The sequence below is a fragment of the Sceloporus occidentalis genome, unplaced genomic scaffold (genome assembly GCF_023333645.1).
Source record: "Sceloporus occidentalis isolate IW3139 unplaced genomic scaffold, rSceOcc1.0.p SCAF_8, whole genome shotgun sequence".
In the NCBI taxonomy this organism is placed as follows: domain Eukaryota; kingdom Metazoa; phylum Chordata; class Lepidosauria; order Squamata; family Phrynosomatidae; genus Sceloporus; species Sceloporus occidentalis.
Window position 1 is genome coordinate 23,165,810 of NW_028316988.1, and position 16,800 is coordinate 23,182,609.

General features: G+C 47.9%; 2 protein-coding genes across 2 annotated transcripts; one reads left to right on the plus strand and one right to left on the minus strand.

Moving 5' to 3' along the window:
- Positions 1-2,041: 2,041 nt before the first annotated feature.
- Positions 2,042-3,323, plus strand: LOC149308232 (cocaine- and amphetamine-regulated transcript protein-like). Its single transcript, XM_089536851.1, has 3 exons — positions 2,042-2,185; positions 2,753-2,836; positions 3,216-3,323. Exons 1-3 carry the CDS (start codon positions 2,042-2,044, stop codon positions 3,321-3,323), a joined length of 336 nt encoding a protein of 111 aa, XP_089392977.1.
- A 3,031-nt stretch (positions 3,324-6,354) lies between these two features.
- On the minus strand, positions 6,355-15,885 carry LOC149308233 (zona pellucida sperm-binding protein 4-like). Its single transcript, XM_089536852.1, has 12 exons — positions 15,693-15,885; positions 14,673-14,794; positions 14,039-14,138; positions 11,723-11,887; positions 10,764-10,951; positions 9,978-10,075; positions 9,759-9,886; positions 9,100-9,289; positions 8,244-8,391; positions 7,544-7,637; positions 7,068-7,184; positions 6,355-6,515 (listed from the first exon to the last, which is right to left on the minus strand). Exons 1-12 carry the CDS (start codon positions 15,883-15,885, stop codon positions 6,355-6,357), a joined length of 1,704 nt encoding a protein of 567 aa, XP_089392978.1.
- Positions 15,886-16,800: the final 915 nt, after the last annotated feature.

Consider the following 16,800-nt stretch of genomic DNA (forward strand, 5'->3'; position numbering starts at 1 on the left):
CCTATCTCCTTGCTAGCAAAGCCTTTTAAAACAACCATATCCTCCACTGGCTCCTGTCTTTGGGTTGACCAGCTGTGGATTCAAATGCCACACCAGAGGCCACGGTTTGTGAAAACACAAGAGTTTGCATGCCAGTGAGACGAGACTCTTGGTCTCCAGGCTGCTTTGTGACAACATGCTCAGTTCTGCATCATCCTGACCTCGTGGAGGAGATGAACGGAGGATTGGCTGGGCTGATGATGCAAATGGCTTAGATCAGGCTTAGAGTAATCTGATTAATCAAATGCTTAACTTTGTTGAAATTCAAATAAGGGCCTTATTTTGGAAGGGAAAGAGAGAGAAGATTCCTAGGAGGGTGAAATCCCACCTTTAAGGCCCAGTTACTGGAAGTTTAAGATAAGAAGCTGCTGGTGTTTTGGACCCAGGTCCCCATGAAGTGGAAAGTGGCCCTTGGGCTGAAAGAGGTTGCCCAGCCGTCATGCCAAAGCAAGGCTGGTGTGGGAAATTGTGTCTCAGACACATACGCATGCCCCTTGGTTTTCCTCTCAATCCTTTTCTAGTGGGCTGAGCAAAGATGGCTCTGTTTCCTTTTCATCTCCTGAATCCACAGAGTCTCTGCAAACAGTGTGACTCAGGGCTGTGGCTCTCTGGGGATGTCCCTGGTCTGAAAAATGAGTTTCTGAAAAATTCATCATGACAAATGGCATGGCATGGTCTTGGAGAAGCAGCTGGAAAATAAAACACGGCTGGCCTGTGCCATCCTCTCTCGCTTAGCTTTAACCCAATTTGGAGACGACTCAGAGCTCAGTACTGTGGGTTCAAAAAGCAAGAGACTGAGAGAATGACTGACTGCATAAAGGGAACAGGCTTAGGCACAATGCCCAGCATTGCCCACTGATGGTTTATGCTCTTAATTTTATTTATAGTTCAGTTACATTTTAAACTTTTGCATATTGCAAATTGTTGCCTGCCTTGCTCCTGTATGTGTCACATCCCTCCCTTTTCTGCAGAACCATTCCTGAAGATGTGGAGGCTTTGCATTTGGGTCCTGGCCGGGGATCTTCAGCCAATTATGATGTTCCCCACGGCTCTTGGCCTCTGGGTCTGAAGCCATGACAGACCCCTGGGACATCCCTTGCACACCTTGACAATTGCCCTGGTTCAGTATCTGAGTCATGTTCCTGGATCTCCTGGTTAAAGGAGGCTTAAGTGGCTCAAGGGCTGGCTCTCCTCTGCCAATGGCTCTGTGACTTATCTCCAGCTGCTAAGCCTCCCTGGGATTAAATCCTCCCACTTGGTTAACTCCAGGATTCAAAAGACACATCATTTCCCCGCACAACTTTTGTAAACATTGAAGGACTGTCCAAAATCCACCCAGCCGCCTGTTTGGTCTCAGTGAAGGATGACCCTTGCTCTCCGTCTGGCCAAGAAGATCCTAGAAGTAGGAACTGACCTGAAAGCTCCTAACAACAATACAGATAAAAACACCAATGATACCAATCTCAGGATATTTCTTTGTGGGAAGCTCATGCCACACCTTCCATCTCAGTTGTGCCAAACCACATCTCAATGCCATAATGCAACCCACAGTGTCTCCATCATCACAACGCTCCCTTTTCCCTGGGGGCCTTTGCTTTCTGACTCGGACTCTGAGTGAATGTTTGCTTTAAGATATTGGGTGACCCATCATGGCCGCAGGCGTGACGCAGGACAGGGGCCTGGAGGGAAATGGACATCGACGTCCCCCACGCTCAGCCCCTCTGGGATCTATGGGGTTGGAGGAGGAGGAAGGCACGCAAGAGCTTGGCAGCTGAAATCCTTGCCGTGTGTCAACAGGAGTTTCTGAAAAATTCATCATGACAAATGGCATGGCTTCCGGATGGACATCAGAAGCGATGTCCTCCCCCAGACTGCAGAACCATAGCAGGCACACGCCTGCAGCTCCCTGCCAATCACGCTTTTGCAAAGGGAGAAGCAGGTATAATAAGGGCCCCCAGAGCTGCCTTGCCACCCACTTGGCACAACCGTCCTTCCAGGGACCATGGCTGGCTCTGGGTTCAAGTCTCTCTGCTTCGGGTACCCCCTCCTCTTCCTCCTCTTCCTTTTGGGGGTCTGCGAGGAATCTGCAGAGATATGGGGTGCAGGCGAGGCAAAAGGAGATGGAAGGCAAAAGGAGAAAGAAAGGGTAAGAAAAGGGCAGGGCAACATGAGTGGAGAGTTGCAAAATGGTGGTGGTGGAGGAGTGAAATTTAAAATAAATACATAAAAGCAACCTGTTTTTTCTAGGGTGAGTTCTGCTGTGAGACAAAAAAGTGATTTTGGGTGCCCCCAAAGGATGGCCAAAGGGCACTGGTATCTCCTTTAAGACCAAGGGATTTCTAGAGCATGCATGTCTTTGGCAGAGAGTGTGTTGGGTCTTTGTGGGGCTACACACAATTTTGCAAGGAGGCAAAAACCTTGCCAAAGCAGCGAAAAAATAAATTGGTCTATAATAGTCACCAATGTAATTTGTTTGCATCCAGTACCACCCTTTCCCTTTTCCTCTTTGCTGTGGCATCAGATGAGTTGGACTACATCTCCTATCACCCCCAACTACTGTAACTGGGTGAAGGGGGTGGAGGGAACACGGCGTTCTTTCTATTCTCTGTTCAGAGCTCTTGCTTTTAGCTGGCTGTTATCGTGTCTGCTATCTGCTGTCTTTTTAAGTGGATGATGATTACGTTGGTGGGGATGATGGGTGTTGGATTTGCAGATTGAAGTCCTGAAGGAGGTCTTGGAAAAGCTGAGGAATGGCCTGCTGCTGACCATTGAGAAAAAATTCAGCTGGGTGCCCTCGGTAAGCACAAACCCTCCTACAGCCCTTGTCAATCCTCTGCCACCCACTTTGCCAACTACTTTTAAAATGCCCCATTTCCCTCCTCCTTGTTTTCCTCTTGCTCTCAGTTGCTGCAGACTGAGTTCAGACTGCAAAATCACTTTATACTTCACAGTTAATTCAGCAGGAGAGGAAGAGGCAAAGTCTTGCCCTTCCTAAATGTAGCCCATAAATCACAAGGTTTCTATGGTTAGTAGTGCTGGGTATCCTTGCTCCTCCTTTTGGCCAGCTGCGGATGTGGCTTGGCCACTTGTGGCCTACTTTCCATCTTTTAGAGGCTGTTGGAGGTTCCATGGACAGGCCATAACTTTTGCTCCCTCTCTCCTGATGGGCTTTGCAGTGCGATGCCGGGGAGCCGTGTGCCGTGCGGAAGGGTGCCCGCTTTGGCCGGCTCTGCAACTGCCCGCGAGGGACGTCCTGCAGCGTCTACATCCTCAAGTGCTTGTGAGGAGGGTCGAGGAGCGCAGGGGTGGTGGCGATGGACATTTTGGGAAGGGAGGCCTTCGCTGGGAAGCCCAGATGAGGGCAAAGGGGGCCTCCACCTTTGCACAGGTAACCCAGTTCCTTGTTTCTGACTTATGGAGACCCAGTGGTGGTGGTGAACCTCTGGTGCACGTGCCAAAGGTGGCACTCACAGCCCTCTCCATGGGCACGTGCCCCGTCACCCCACCACAGAATTTGTGACTGGAAAGCCAGAGGGACATGGCACTTTGTGATCAATAAGTGGGGTTTGGGTTGCAGTTTGGGCACTCAGTCTCTAAAAGGTTCTCCATCACGGCCCTAAAGCAAACCTATCATGGGGTTTGCTTGGCAACTTTCTTCAGAAGGAGTTTGCCATTGGCTTCACCTGAGAGAGTGTGACTTGCTCAGGGTCAGCCAGCAGGTTTCATGGTTGAGCTGGGATTCGAACCCTATTCCTCTCCAGTCATAGTATTCAAACCATTACGCCATGCTGGCTCTCTAAGGTGAATTGCCATAAACTGGGAACAAAGTACACAGGCTAGTCCATTCCCCTGAACCATGGCGCTCTCCAAATTACACATCCCAGGTTTCTGCAGGAGGGAGCCATGGCACCGAAAGTGGGAGCAATGTGATTATACACACACACACACTAGTGTTTATGTTTTATGAACTACAGTGGGCCCTCCACATTCTCTGGCGTTTTAAATGTGGAAGGCCGACTCACTAGTCTAAAGAGGAAGGGCAGTATAATGGAATATTTGACACATACATTTCTTATTTTTGTGAACTGATGCGAAGAGGAGCAGTATAATGAAAACAAATCTTAAAAATCCTAGAAGAAGGCAAGGAACTGCATGAAGAAGAGCTGCTTCACCTTGTGTCTCCTGCATCCTTCCAGGCCTTCCCAGAAATCAGTTCAATCTAATATCTGTACTCTCCCTGCTTTATATAACCACTGCCTCTACTAGAAAATTGCTGTCATTTTAACAGGTTGAATTTTTAAACTGTATTGTATTTAATCCTGTTTTAAAGGGGGGGGGGTCAATTTATTTATTGAGAGTATGTATTATTCTAATATATTCTAGTCATGTAAGCCGCCTTGATCGCTGCAGCAATTTATATTTTATTATTTTTATTTATTTATTTTATTATTATTTATTATTATTTTGTCTCTCTCAGACAACGAAGCCCAGTTGTGTCCTGGACTTGTCCAACTAATTGATGGCCGTTGAGAATCTGGATTGTTAAAACCCATCTGCTCACAATATTGTCTGCCATGTTCCAGGCACAGCTTGGTATGGGAGAAAAGAGAAAGGGTAACAATAAAAAACAAAACAGGGCAATGCTTGTGTGTGTGTGTGTGTGTTTATTTTAGGGTTATGAAACACAGCTTTGGAGCAAAATCTGTCTGCTCCGGAACCCAGACCAAGACCAACGGAAGATGCACTCTAAGCATTATGTATTTATTTTTTAATGATTTTTATTGAATTTTTAAAAGGTGTATAAAAGTGCATATATTTATTTACAGGTATTTCCACCTCACTCTTCAGCCAAAAAAGCCTTGCTAAGAGGGACAGCATCCACACTCAGAGCTCAGCATCTGCCCAGTTCTTGTAGGTCTGGCTAAAGCTAGGCAAAGTTTCTTGTCTGCACTACAGCATTGCTGACTGGGGATGCTGGAAACTGTAGTTCAAAAAAGATTTCTCCACAGTCCTGAGGGGAAAAACACAGTCCTGAGGGAGAAAATTTGTTTAACAACTGTCCCGACTTGTCTAGAGCTTTGGGGGGGAAAGCGGGAAAAGGGCTTGTCAATGGCACCTCAGAAAATTGCGGACTAGGGATACTGGAAATTGTAGTTCAGAAAAGATTTCTCTACAGTCCTGAGGGGAAAATTAAACACTTGTTTAACAACCGTCCCAACTTGGGAAATTCCGGGCTTCCAAAAACGCAAGACTTCTTGGAAGTATGAGGAGAAAAAAGGCGTATTTTCCCACAAAGTAGTTTGGGAAATGGATACACACTAAAAATCTAATATCCAGTGGTTCCTGAATTATACCTGCTAAACAAATAGGAAAAAAAATATTGGAAAATTTTGTTATACATGAAAACAGTGACCTGGTTAATCTACACATAAAAAAGGAAAAACATGGAAATTCCAATGGAAGATGATTAATAAAGTTATACAATATGGCTGGGATGGCTATACTGACAAATTTGCTAAATGATAAAACTACTGAACAGTGTGCGAACAGGAAGATGGGATCCTATTATGGGAAAACAAATGGGGAAAGTCAGTGCTTACCTATTTTGAATGAGATTTTTCTCTTCAGCCTTATATTAAATGGTCTAAAATCAATGTATTTTATTTGAATTATGTAGTATAAAGATTGAATAGGAAACCAGATTGGGGAATAGTTTAGAGAGGACCAAAGATAAGGTAATAAATGTAAAGTTAATTGTAAAAATATGAAAAGCTTCTTAATTACCTCATACCAAGGGTTAGGCCATCATGCTATTAAATTTTGGTTGGAAATGTTGGTGTGGTAATGGAATATGGATATTCATTTTTAATGTAAGAACAAATTTATAATTTTTATTAAGTCATTATTGAATTTAAGAAAAACAGGAAAGCGTGAGGAATTGCAACATGAGGCATAGTGTGGTGGAGTGGTTTGAGACTATGGCTCCGGAGACCAGGGTTTGGTTCCTCACTTGAGCACAAAAACCCAGAGTGACCTTGGCCAAGTCACACTCTCTCAGCCCAGAGGAAGGCCATAGTAAACTCCCCCTGAAGAAACTGCCAAGAAAACCTTATGATAGATTCCCCTTAGGGTCGACATAAGTAAAAAATGACTTGGAGGCACACAACAAGAACATGTAACTGGTTTTCTTTTGTGTGTGTGTGTGTGTTTGTTTCTTTTCTTTTTGTGGTGTTCTTTTTGTCTGTTACTAATATATCCCAACCATTGCAAAAAGCCACAAAGAAGCAGCGTGAGGTTTGCCACCGTTTAATGTCCTTAGGTAGAGGAAGGGGCCTGCCCTCCCTCCGGCCCGATCCCCCAGTGTCTCTTGAGGGCCACGGCAGTCATGGTGGCTACGGAGAGCACGGTCACTATCCCAACAACAAGCGACAATGCGCCGTCCCACCGAAGGCCACCCTCTAGGAGCGGTCTGGATCCTATGGAGGGAGAAAAGAAAGAGTGTGAGGGAAGGGTGCGAGAGGGTCCTGGGTTCAGTAGATGCTTTGGAAGAGGCAAGGTCTCTGCGCCACAGAGCTTGCATCCAGCCAATTCCCTGCCCTGGCAGCAAGCGGTGGGTTGTACGATGGCCCTTAGAATACCCTTCCCAACTGACTCTGAACTTCTAGGGTTCTGTTCCAGCTTTTCCTTGGAAGGTGTTGGCGCTGGCTCTCCCCTTGCTGGGAACAAGTTCGTAAGCAGAGTTTCAGCACCCACCTCTCCCCAAAGGGACAGGGACTGGACTAAATGACCAGTGGTAACGCTTTCCAACCCTGAAATCCCACTCTGGTTTTGCCTTGGAAAGTGGGGGACTCTTTTCTTCCTTGGAGGCTTTCAAACAGAGATCAGATGGCCACCTTCTGGGGGCCCTTAAGCAATGGGTTTCATAGCATCAGGAGGAGGCTGGACTGGAGGACCACTGGGTTCACCCTTCCAGCGCTCAGATTCCATGAACGAAGCCCACCCACAGTCCCCCCCTCTACCATCCTTACTTTCTGAGTAGGAGACCTCCACAGCATCACTCAGGAAGTCCACAGCCCCCTCCGAGGTCACCAGCGTCTGCAGCTTTTGTAGGGCTGGACGGTGCCTTTGTGCCACTCCTCGCTGTCCTGGAGGGCAGGAAAAGAGAAGGGGAGGCATTAGCAGGTTGGCACTCCAGACCCCCTCAAAAAGCCAAGGTGAGGGGCAGGAGGAGTCTTAAATCAGTTTTTTCCCATCACAAGCTGACACCTAGCAGACATGTTGAGACTACAACACCCATTAGTGGTGGATCCCCAATGGGTTTTAAAGGCATTCTCTTTCAAAGGAATGGAGGGATGGGCCCTGGCATCTGACACAGCTTCCTTTAAAGTCTTGGCTGAATCTGAATTCAGATCCACTACCCCCAGTGAAACAGAAACCACTCCCTGCTTAAAACTGGGGCTGAACCCCCACCCTAGACCCCCAGAGACCCCCAGAGAGGACTCACTTCTCCCTCGGGGCAGCGTTGGCACCTCGCATCGGATGCTACAGGCCTCCAGTCTAGATGGCGCACAAGCCGAGACGCTGCAATGGAAGTAGACCTGGGTTGGGAGGGAAAGAAGACACTGGAGCTGCAGAAGATTTAACTCAATCTTGTGGAATTAAAGCATGAGAAGGGATATGTATATTATTTCTCCCTCTGCTAGCAAATTTCCTATCAAAGCAATCATGTTCAGAAAAACGCCTGCCTGGTTCACAGAGGGATGCCTGCACTCAGATGATGCACATGTAGACTATCTCCTTTTTTGTACCAATATTAGACTCTTCCTTCTCGTATATGCCCCTACAAAAATTACAACAACATACAAAGATGCATTTCAGGACGAAGACTCAAAGTGTACAAAAGCTCGTGCTACCAACTGCTTTCTTTCAGTGCTGCAAGACCCCTTTCCAGACTGATTTTCAAGTATTAATGGTTTGCTACTTCCAGGAGTAGTGATTCTCTTTCTAAGCAGTAAAGAGGCAGTGTCTCTCTTATTTCTAATGGTCTTGTTTAAACCAGAAATGAACTTCTGGACACTTCAGTTTGGGGATGGGGTGTGGAGGGGGGCTTTTTCTCCTCTCCAAACCCACCAAAATTGACTGCCCCTGTTCCTTAGATAGCTCTGACTAAAACCCGGGACCGCTACCCTCCCCTCCGCTCTTACCGGCCCGGTGAGCTTCATCTGGGAGGCAGAGTCCACAAAAGTGAAGGTACTGATAACGAAGCGCTGGTAGTGCGATGGAAAGGCCAGCCCTGAGTCCACTCCAATGGGCACCAGCTGGGTCTGGTAGTTGTCTCCTTTATAAGGGCACCTGATGGGGAGAGATTTGGTAGTGAGATTTGGTAGACCACCAGGAAACTACACAACTTAGGCATAGTCTTCACTATTACAATGAGAAAAGAAACAAAAGCAACTGTCTAGCATTCACAGATGCAGAGCTGGTGCAGACTGACCAGCTGTCAGCACCAGTGGCTCTCTACCTTTGGAAGATTGCTTCAAGGAGGCTTAAATGTACAGATGTTTGATGACTGATTGTAGAAGGGCCACCAATTAATGTGCTAGGCATTGCAAACTGTTGTGCTGGTATGTGTGCATTTCAATTACATATGTTTTAATATTTTGATTGTTTTCTAAATCTAATTTTAGCTTAACAAACCAGGGTTGAGCAAGGGGCAAACTGAATTCTTGTTGGCACCGAACACATATTTCATACCGTCCAACATTTGACAGATGAAACCTGGGGAATGTGTGGCCAAGCACCATCAGAGTGTACTCAAGTTATTAAAGAGGAAGAATACACAAGCCTGGAGAGGCTGCAGCAGTTTGCTTTTGCCTGAGCCTCCTGGGAATGGTGAGATTCTGCCACTCTCTTCTCCCTGCTGGAATGCAAACTACTTTTGCACTCTGAACTCAGTTTTGCAGCACTTGAAAATAGCTGAAAATAACAGTAGAAGGACGGACAAGAAACTGGGATATTTTAAAAGCGCCCGACCACCTGTCCTCCCGCTTGCTCACTGACCCGGCCTCCAGGAGTGGCCATTCGGGTTTCTGCAAAGGGTTGGTGCTGGGGGTGGCCCAACACTCATGCAGGAGCAGCACCAGCACCGGGTCTCTCCTCCCAAGAAGACGGACTTCAACGTGAACTGGGTCACGGAGGACTTTCATCACTGGGTAGTCTGCATCCGTAAAGTAGGAGGAGTAACTCTCGTCTGAAGAGTGAAAGGGGGCAGTTATGACTAGGATGGAAAGCAAGGGAGGGAAAGACTCTGACCCACCCATTTATTCAGCATGTGGGTCTGCTGGCAATCCCTGGCATCGCTCCAGGCCTCCTTCCCAGCACTCCTGGAATACCAAGCTCAAGGCAGGACCACAGGCCTAGAGATTGGCAAAGCAACCCAGTACCATAACTGACTTTGTGGGCTCCTCTGATCTGGATCAGTGCAACTGAGCCTGTTACAAGGTTGTCGCGATGGTGGAGAGGATCTCACCCAGCCCACAATTGCTTTGTTTTGCCTGCCTGGGACTACCAGAACCATGCTGCTTCTCCGTTTCTCCCTTTCCAGCGGAGGAAGGCAGTGGTGGTGGGCTTTTGCAAACCCCAGATCTAGCACTAGGGATCTTTTCTGCAGGGGTCCCATCTGCATGGCTTCCCATCTGCAAGCCATGCGACTGACTCACCACGGGCGATCCTCATCTCCAGGGCAAGAGGCCCTTGTTGGGCCACAGGGGCCAGGGGAGGAGGAGGAGCCACCAGGACGCTGGCCGGGAGGGACTCCTCAGCTGAGTAGCTACATCGGATGGTCAGCCTGGAGGGGAGATAGGTTCATTTTGCTCCAAGAGGAGACTTTCAGGGTTCCTCCCCATCTCCAGAGGCCCACCATGTCCATGCTCCATTACCTGAAGGCACTGTCGCGGGTGATGGATCCCAGTCTGGATGTAAGGACTTGCTGGACTGCCAAGAGCTCGTTCTCATAAACATGCTCGCTTCCAGTTTCCTTAAACAGAGAAGAATAGCTGGGGCATTTAGGTTTTTCTGTGAATTTGAGTGCTGCCTTTTCCCAGCTGCATCCCACTGGCTGTTGTCAGGTCTGAATAACAAAATGTCTGGGTTGGAAGGGGTCCCCAAGGGCTATCCAGTTCAACCCTCTGATGCAGTTTAGAACCCTCCAGCTAAGGGGGGCCCACTGCTGTCCGAGGGTAGCCAATCCCCCAGATGAACTGTTCTGACCCCTAGGAAGTTCTTCCCAGCATTTAGTCCGAATCTGTCTTATCTCCCCCCCTCCCCGATGTGATATGTGGATATTATAATAATTATATTAACAAGAAAAATTCAGGCAAGAATACCTCAGGGATTAGCTAGGCAAATGCAATGAGCCAAACCATGCTGAAGCACCTTTTAAGTTTCCACAGGGGCTGCTGTGTCCATTGTGGATCTTTCAAGAGATGGGGCACTTCACAATGTTGAGACCCAGCTTTTGGCCTCTGTGTCAGGGGGTGGGAATGTATGTGTGGGCCATAGGAGGGTTGTGGGCCTGGGCCCTAGCCCAAACACACAGCTTGGCCCATGCCTGTGTGCCCAAATCATGCGGCTGTGGAATGGGAATGAGCCATTGGGGGCAGGTGTTTGGGCCAGGGGTGCGAGTGTGTTGGGGGGAGGCTCTCTCTTAACACCCAGCCCCTCACCTTGGCAGTCGTCCCGCAGGCAGACAGAGGAAACTGGAAGACGACAAACATGTTGTTCTTGGCCACAGGGCCACAGGCGGCCCCTTGGCTGCTCAGGAGGCGCACCGAATCTAAGCTGAGAGGGGGGTGAGTGGTGTTCTTGGAGACTGCAATGGAGAACATGCCATCTGGGGTGCAGCGGACTGTCACTGTCAGAGGAAGAGAGACAAAAGTCTAGATTTTAAACGTCAGAGACTGAGCTAATTCCACACTGGCCTTTTCCTAGAAGAAGTAACTTTCTGGATTACAGTCCCCAGAATCCCCCAGCTGGAAGATGCTTTGAGTTAACCATCCTAGCAGGTAGATGCTTTGAGTTGCAGAACAAAAGAGTGCTCCCCAAATCCTGATCCTCAATATGCATACTTAACCCATCATACCTTGGCTCAGCTTGGGGTGTGTCTCGGAATCTAGTTGTTGTTCTCATCATCATGATCATACCCTACCAGCTTTCCCCCAAAACTGGGATTTATGGAGGCTATGCAAAATGCAAATCAAATCCCCCAGAAGTGTAGAACAAATGAGTCTTTTTGTCAACCTAATGGCCCTTAATGTCTCATGCTACCACAAAATTTCCCCTGTAACAGGAAAAGCTTGCAAAATTTGTTCTGGCAAGGGCAGGAAGGGAATGACTTTTCTTTCAACTGCTGTTAAAATTGCTGCTAAGCTCAGAAAGGAGAAGGAGACAGCGTTACCAGGCTGTGGCCTGGTCCAAGTTGTAGTGCTTGAGTCCTGTGTAGTCTCAGCTTCACTACAACCCTGGCAAGGACTATGACTTTCCACAGCCAGGTCATTCCTCCCTTTTAGGGAACAGAAGTAAGGCATGGAAGCCCCCATCCATCCGCACATGGGAGGAGGGCACTGCCTTGTGGAAAAGGTTTGCTTCCTTTGAGGGGGGAGTCCTCCAGGGCTCCTTCCTTCACCTTTGTGGGCATAGAAACAGGGAGCCAGCCGGTCCCGGGGGTTGTAGCAGCAGCCCAGTTCTGCACACTCCGTGGAGCTGACCGGACGGAGGCTGCCAGCACTGCAGGGGAGTCGGTCTGAAGGTGGGATGGCCGAGCAGAGACTGAGGCCGGGTGGGTCCAGGGCTGGAAAGAGAGAGAAAAGGCAGCCGGTCAGAGAGACAACATCCACACTCCCTCCTAAAGCCATGCACTTGCACACTCCTTCCTGGCTTACTCTTATTTTGTTTGCTTCCCTTTTTCACGCTGCAGGGAACCTAATTATTATTTACCCTGTTTACTCAGCCTTATATTTGTTAAAAGTACCCATTTAAGCTCTCAGGGCTCCTGGAGTAATGTATGACAGGTAAATAACATTGTTTCAAAGCCTAGTCAAAGCAAAGGTTTGAAATCAGATTTTAGAAAACCCGGCATTTTTTATGTGTGGAGTGAAGCAACCTCCAAAACTGTCTGTGAGGATCTGCAGCTGCTGAAATGGCTGCTGGGTCCCCAATTGAAGTGGGGGCCTGGAGCTGCTGCACCCATTGATCATCTGACCCTGCGATTGATCAAGGAACACCGCTGGCCAGCAAACTGCCAATAACTGAGGCTGAACAGCAATTGGGGCATGACCCACAGAGAATGGGGCTTCTCCACATGGAGCTATACATACACGTGCCATTAAGGGAGCTTTGTCTCCCTGGAGCAGACAATTCCTACACATACACCCTCCTTCAGAAAGCAGCCTTGTTTTGCAATGAGGACGCAATGCCACATTTCCAACGCACAACATTTTTGGCCGTTTTGTGCATTTTGCAACCAACCCCCCACCTGCAGCCACCGTCTTCCAGCCACGATCGGGCTCAACTGCCAAGGCAAACAGATGCCTTCTCACGCTGCACCTCTCCCAGCCTCACTGGGACTTTGAAAATAAAAAGCTTTCTAGACCTGCCCTGGCCCAGAGTCTCCAGCTTGTATGGGTCATCTCCAGGCAGGAGACTGGGATGAAAATGCTGCAGTTCTGGTGGGCTGAGCAAGAGAAATGGGCTGGGTGCAAATCTCCAACTCATTAAGGAGAGCACTTCATGGATTTCTTGCTGCAAATTGCAAGGGCAGGAGTGTTGTGTGTGTCTCTGCATTTACACAGTTAGCTTCTTCCTTCATTCTCAGTTGTTGTGGTGCCAGGGCTCACCCTCTGCTCTGCACCCACCTTCTGTCAAGAAGCAAGTAAACTAGATTAAATATTTTTTATCTTGTCTACTTAGGTAGGCGAGAAGCAATAAACCCCTCATTTCACCTTGATCTGTGATTCAGAAAAGGCTTCTGTTTTAAATTGAAAACCAGAAAATATTGTCTGCGTGTGTTTGAATGACAAGCTGTGAGCCAATGTGGCCAATACATTATGCATAAGATTGGCTGGCACCACCAGAGGACATCCCTAACGCTCAAGTTTTGGCCAAGAAATCTCAGTAAATGGGAAAACCCTCAATTGGCAGCCCTATTCCTACCCCATAATATGGGGTCTGGCTGTTGGGGTTGACAGTTGTGACTAAGTTCCTTGCAAACCCAAGCAGAAAGGGCCACAGGAGAGCTTGCGGCTGATGCCAGAGGGTTGGCAGAGGTGGGCACCTGTCAATACCTGCCAGGCTTTTAAAACAGAAGGCTTTTTAAAGTATTCTTTTGCACCGAACTGTTTTTAATGACTCTGTCTTTTTAACTTGCATTTTTAATTTAACCAGGTACTGTATTTTAATTCCATATTTTAATAATGCAAACTTAAGGCTCCCAAGCTATTTTTGTTTTTAAAGGTCCGTCCCTTCTTTTTGGACACCCTCAATTTTATAGCTATAAATTCTGGCAAACTTACTCCAGAAGAATGATGTCTGGTTTTGATGCATCCCCCAGTTGCCACTGTCCCTCCTCTTCACAGCAACGGTGAGGATCCCATAAGAGGACAGAACCACCAAGAGAGTTGCCACGGAGTGTAAGGAGAACATAGTGGACATAGCGTGGCAGGCATAACTCTGCTCTCCTCCTTTCCTCATCCCCCCAGAAAGGTCAGTGGGTCCATAAAGCTCTCCTGGGCTAGGCAGAAGCTCCCTTGCACGCGCATCACCCCCATTGTGATATCACAGCCCCTCAGCACTGGGGTGGCAGGGTCTAGGCCACCAAAAAGCCTTCAGAGCCAGCCACTGATAGGAGCCACGGGCCACTGCTTGGAAAGAGGTGACTGAGAGGTGACAGCCATCTTTAAACATGCGGAAAGATACAAGAAAAGAGGCAAAGCATCAAACATACCTAGAAGTGGCTCTGGGCACCTCAGCTCCTCTTTGTAGGATGTCATCCGACCATCTGCCCCCAGGCCTTCAATATGGACGGTTGTGTGGTAGGCCCCATCCTGTGGAATGCAAGTCAACAACTACAGCTTCCACACCAAGGGCTGGGCTTTTCCCATTCCCTTCACCATTTCACAGATGGAAACTGGGACCTGTGTGGCCAAGGGAGTGCAGTCAAGATGGCAAATGCTTTTAGCAAGGAAGGATAGGCTGCAGCAGCTTGCTGTTGCCTGAGCCTCCTGGGAAGGGCAGGATCCTAAGAACTGACGTGGATGCAGCTCAGTTTCATCTTTAGCAACTGGAGAAGGCAGAAGCCTAGATGTTTGGATCATTTTATATTTTTTAGTATGTGAATGTGTGTGTGTTACTGATGCTTTGTATATCTTAATCTCTACCGCATCAGTGAACACACACACTAAAAACAACATTGGGTATATCTGGGGGGACTACAACTCCCATAATTCTGATGGGGCATGGGGGGGATTCTGTGAGTGACAGTCCCTCCAAGGCCACTTTTCCTGTGCTCCAGGGACAAAGAGGGATTCACAATGGTGAGATGTCCCCTCCTCGCCTCCTTGCACCAGTGAAAACCTCACCTGCGTCTTGACGTAGCACCCAGCGAAGGCCACCGTTGCCACCATGGAGCCCTTGGGGCCAGGGGCCACCCAAGTACCACAGGCGGAGTCATTCTTCAGGAGATGGAGCTTGCCCTGGGGGTCTTTGGGAAGCCAGAGAGAAGATGGGAGGGAGGAAAATGAGTCTGAAATGCCCAAAACAATTCCACCCACAACCAGGTCACACACCTTTCATGCACCTTAAGAAGACTTTGCTCAGGAGCCTTCACCTTCTGAATGGCAACTCCCATCAGCCCCAGCCAGCATTGCCATTGTCCCCATTGTCCCAGTTGCAGGAAGAGGGAAAGGATTCCCGGGGAGCCTTGTAACTCAACAGGGACTCTAACCACTGAACCACACTATCGTCGCATCCTTGCGAGGGGCTTTTAGCATCAGTTTCATTAAGGTGGGAACCAGCCATATCATGGGTCAGGTCTAGGCTCAGGCCCCAGTCTTTGCAGAGAAGGGACTTAAAATATACCACTTTGAATACATTTGCAGAAACCCCAAATTCAGGTATTAGCAATTAAAAAATAAAGAAGTAGTAAGGCCCTGCAGGTGCTTCAAAAGGAAGACATGCCAGACGGCTATCCTTCACCCTTATGAAAATGCTTTTGAAACCTTTCAGTGCAAAGGAGACCTTTTTGGCTTTTATGCTGAGCTATTTTCAAAGTAAATATAGTAGGCAGAACAGAAAAGGTAGCAGAAAAAGGGGGATTTTAAGAACTGCTGAGCTGTGCTGCTGAGTGACCTTCCTCATTAGCAATGCCTTGCAGTCTTCCAGAGAAATGTAAGAAGAAGGGCAAAGTTTGCAAAAAAGAAGAAGGAGATAAAACCAACAGGGCCTTGCTCCTGAGTAAAGGCACTGGAGGACTGGAGCCTTGAGTCGGTGTTCATAGACAGCCAGGCCACCTCTAAAGTAAGCTTTAGCTGCAAATACAATTAAAAAGCATTAAATTCTGAATGGCCCAATAATACCCGGAGGAGGCCTTCCAGCCTTACCCAGGAGCCTGACTACAGAGGAGGAGACCCTTGGCCCTGGGTTCAAAAGGAGGCGCATGCCTTGCTCCTCGCAGTGGAGCAAGGAGGCCTCCCAAAAAGCGCCAGCCCTGCAGAGACACCCCTGAAGGGTCCCCAAAAGGAGGAGAAGGAGAAGAGGCAGAAGGCAGACCCCATCCTCCATCAAAGGCACCATCCTCAAGGAAGGAAGGGTAGCACCCAACAGGCTCCTAGTCCTCAGGGAGGCTTTTATAAAGCCAATGGGTGGCTCCTTTTGAACTGTGGGATTCTGGGTACTGTAGTCCCAGGAAGTGAGTTTTCTGCACCAAGGACTGGTTCCACTCCACTCAAGGCTTCACTCCCATAATGGCACATTAACTAAAAACCAAGATGGCTGCTCTGTGTGTCTGTGTTATAGATTATAGATTATTGATTATTTTAAAATCAGAATTTTAACCAGAAATCAGCAGGGAGACCAAGGAGTCGATTGGAAAGGACACAATTTTATTTTTAGCTGCTGCTGTTATCCCTAGAAATAAATTAATCCAAATAACTGGGATCCCAAATTCAAAGTGAACCAAGTTTTTATAGCATTTTGAACAAAGAAAACTAGAAATCCCATTTTCATTGGGAATTAAACACTTACACCTTGTAGATTTGTTGGGTGTCCTAGAGTATGTCTCTGTCCCTCATGGGTTAGCGATCGATCAATTTTTCTATCTATATATGTTTCGTTTCACTGTCCTCAAGCTGTTTATGCAGTGCTTCCTTTTATTTGGGTTAAAATCTTAAGTTAGGAGCCGTTTCCAAATGGTTTACATTCCAGAACAGAGCATTTTAACCATTCTGTGGACTACGACTCCCATTCCCCCATTTCTGTCTGAGGATGATGGGTCTTGCAGTCCAACAAGGTATCTGCTTTAATTGCCTAGGCTAAAAGACTATGGAATTCTGGGAGTTGGAGTTTGTTGTGGGGCCCAGAGCTCAAGGCTTAACTCTTTTTCTGGCTCAAGGCTATGGAATTCTAGGAGTTGGAGTTTGTTGTGGGGCCCAGAGCTCAAGGCTTAACTCTTTTTCTGGCTCAAGGCTATGGAATTCTGGGAGTTGGAGT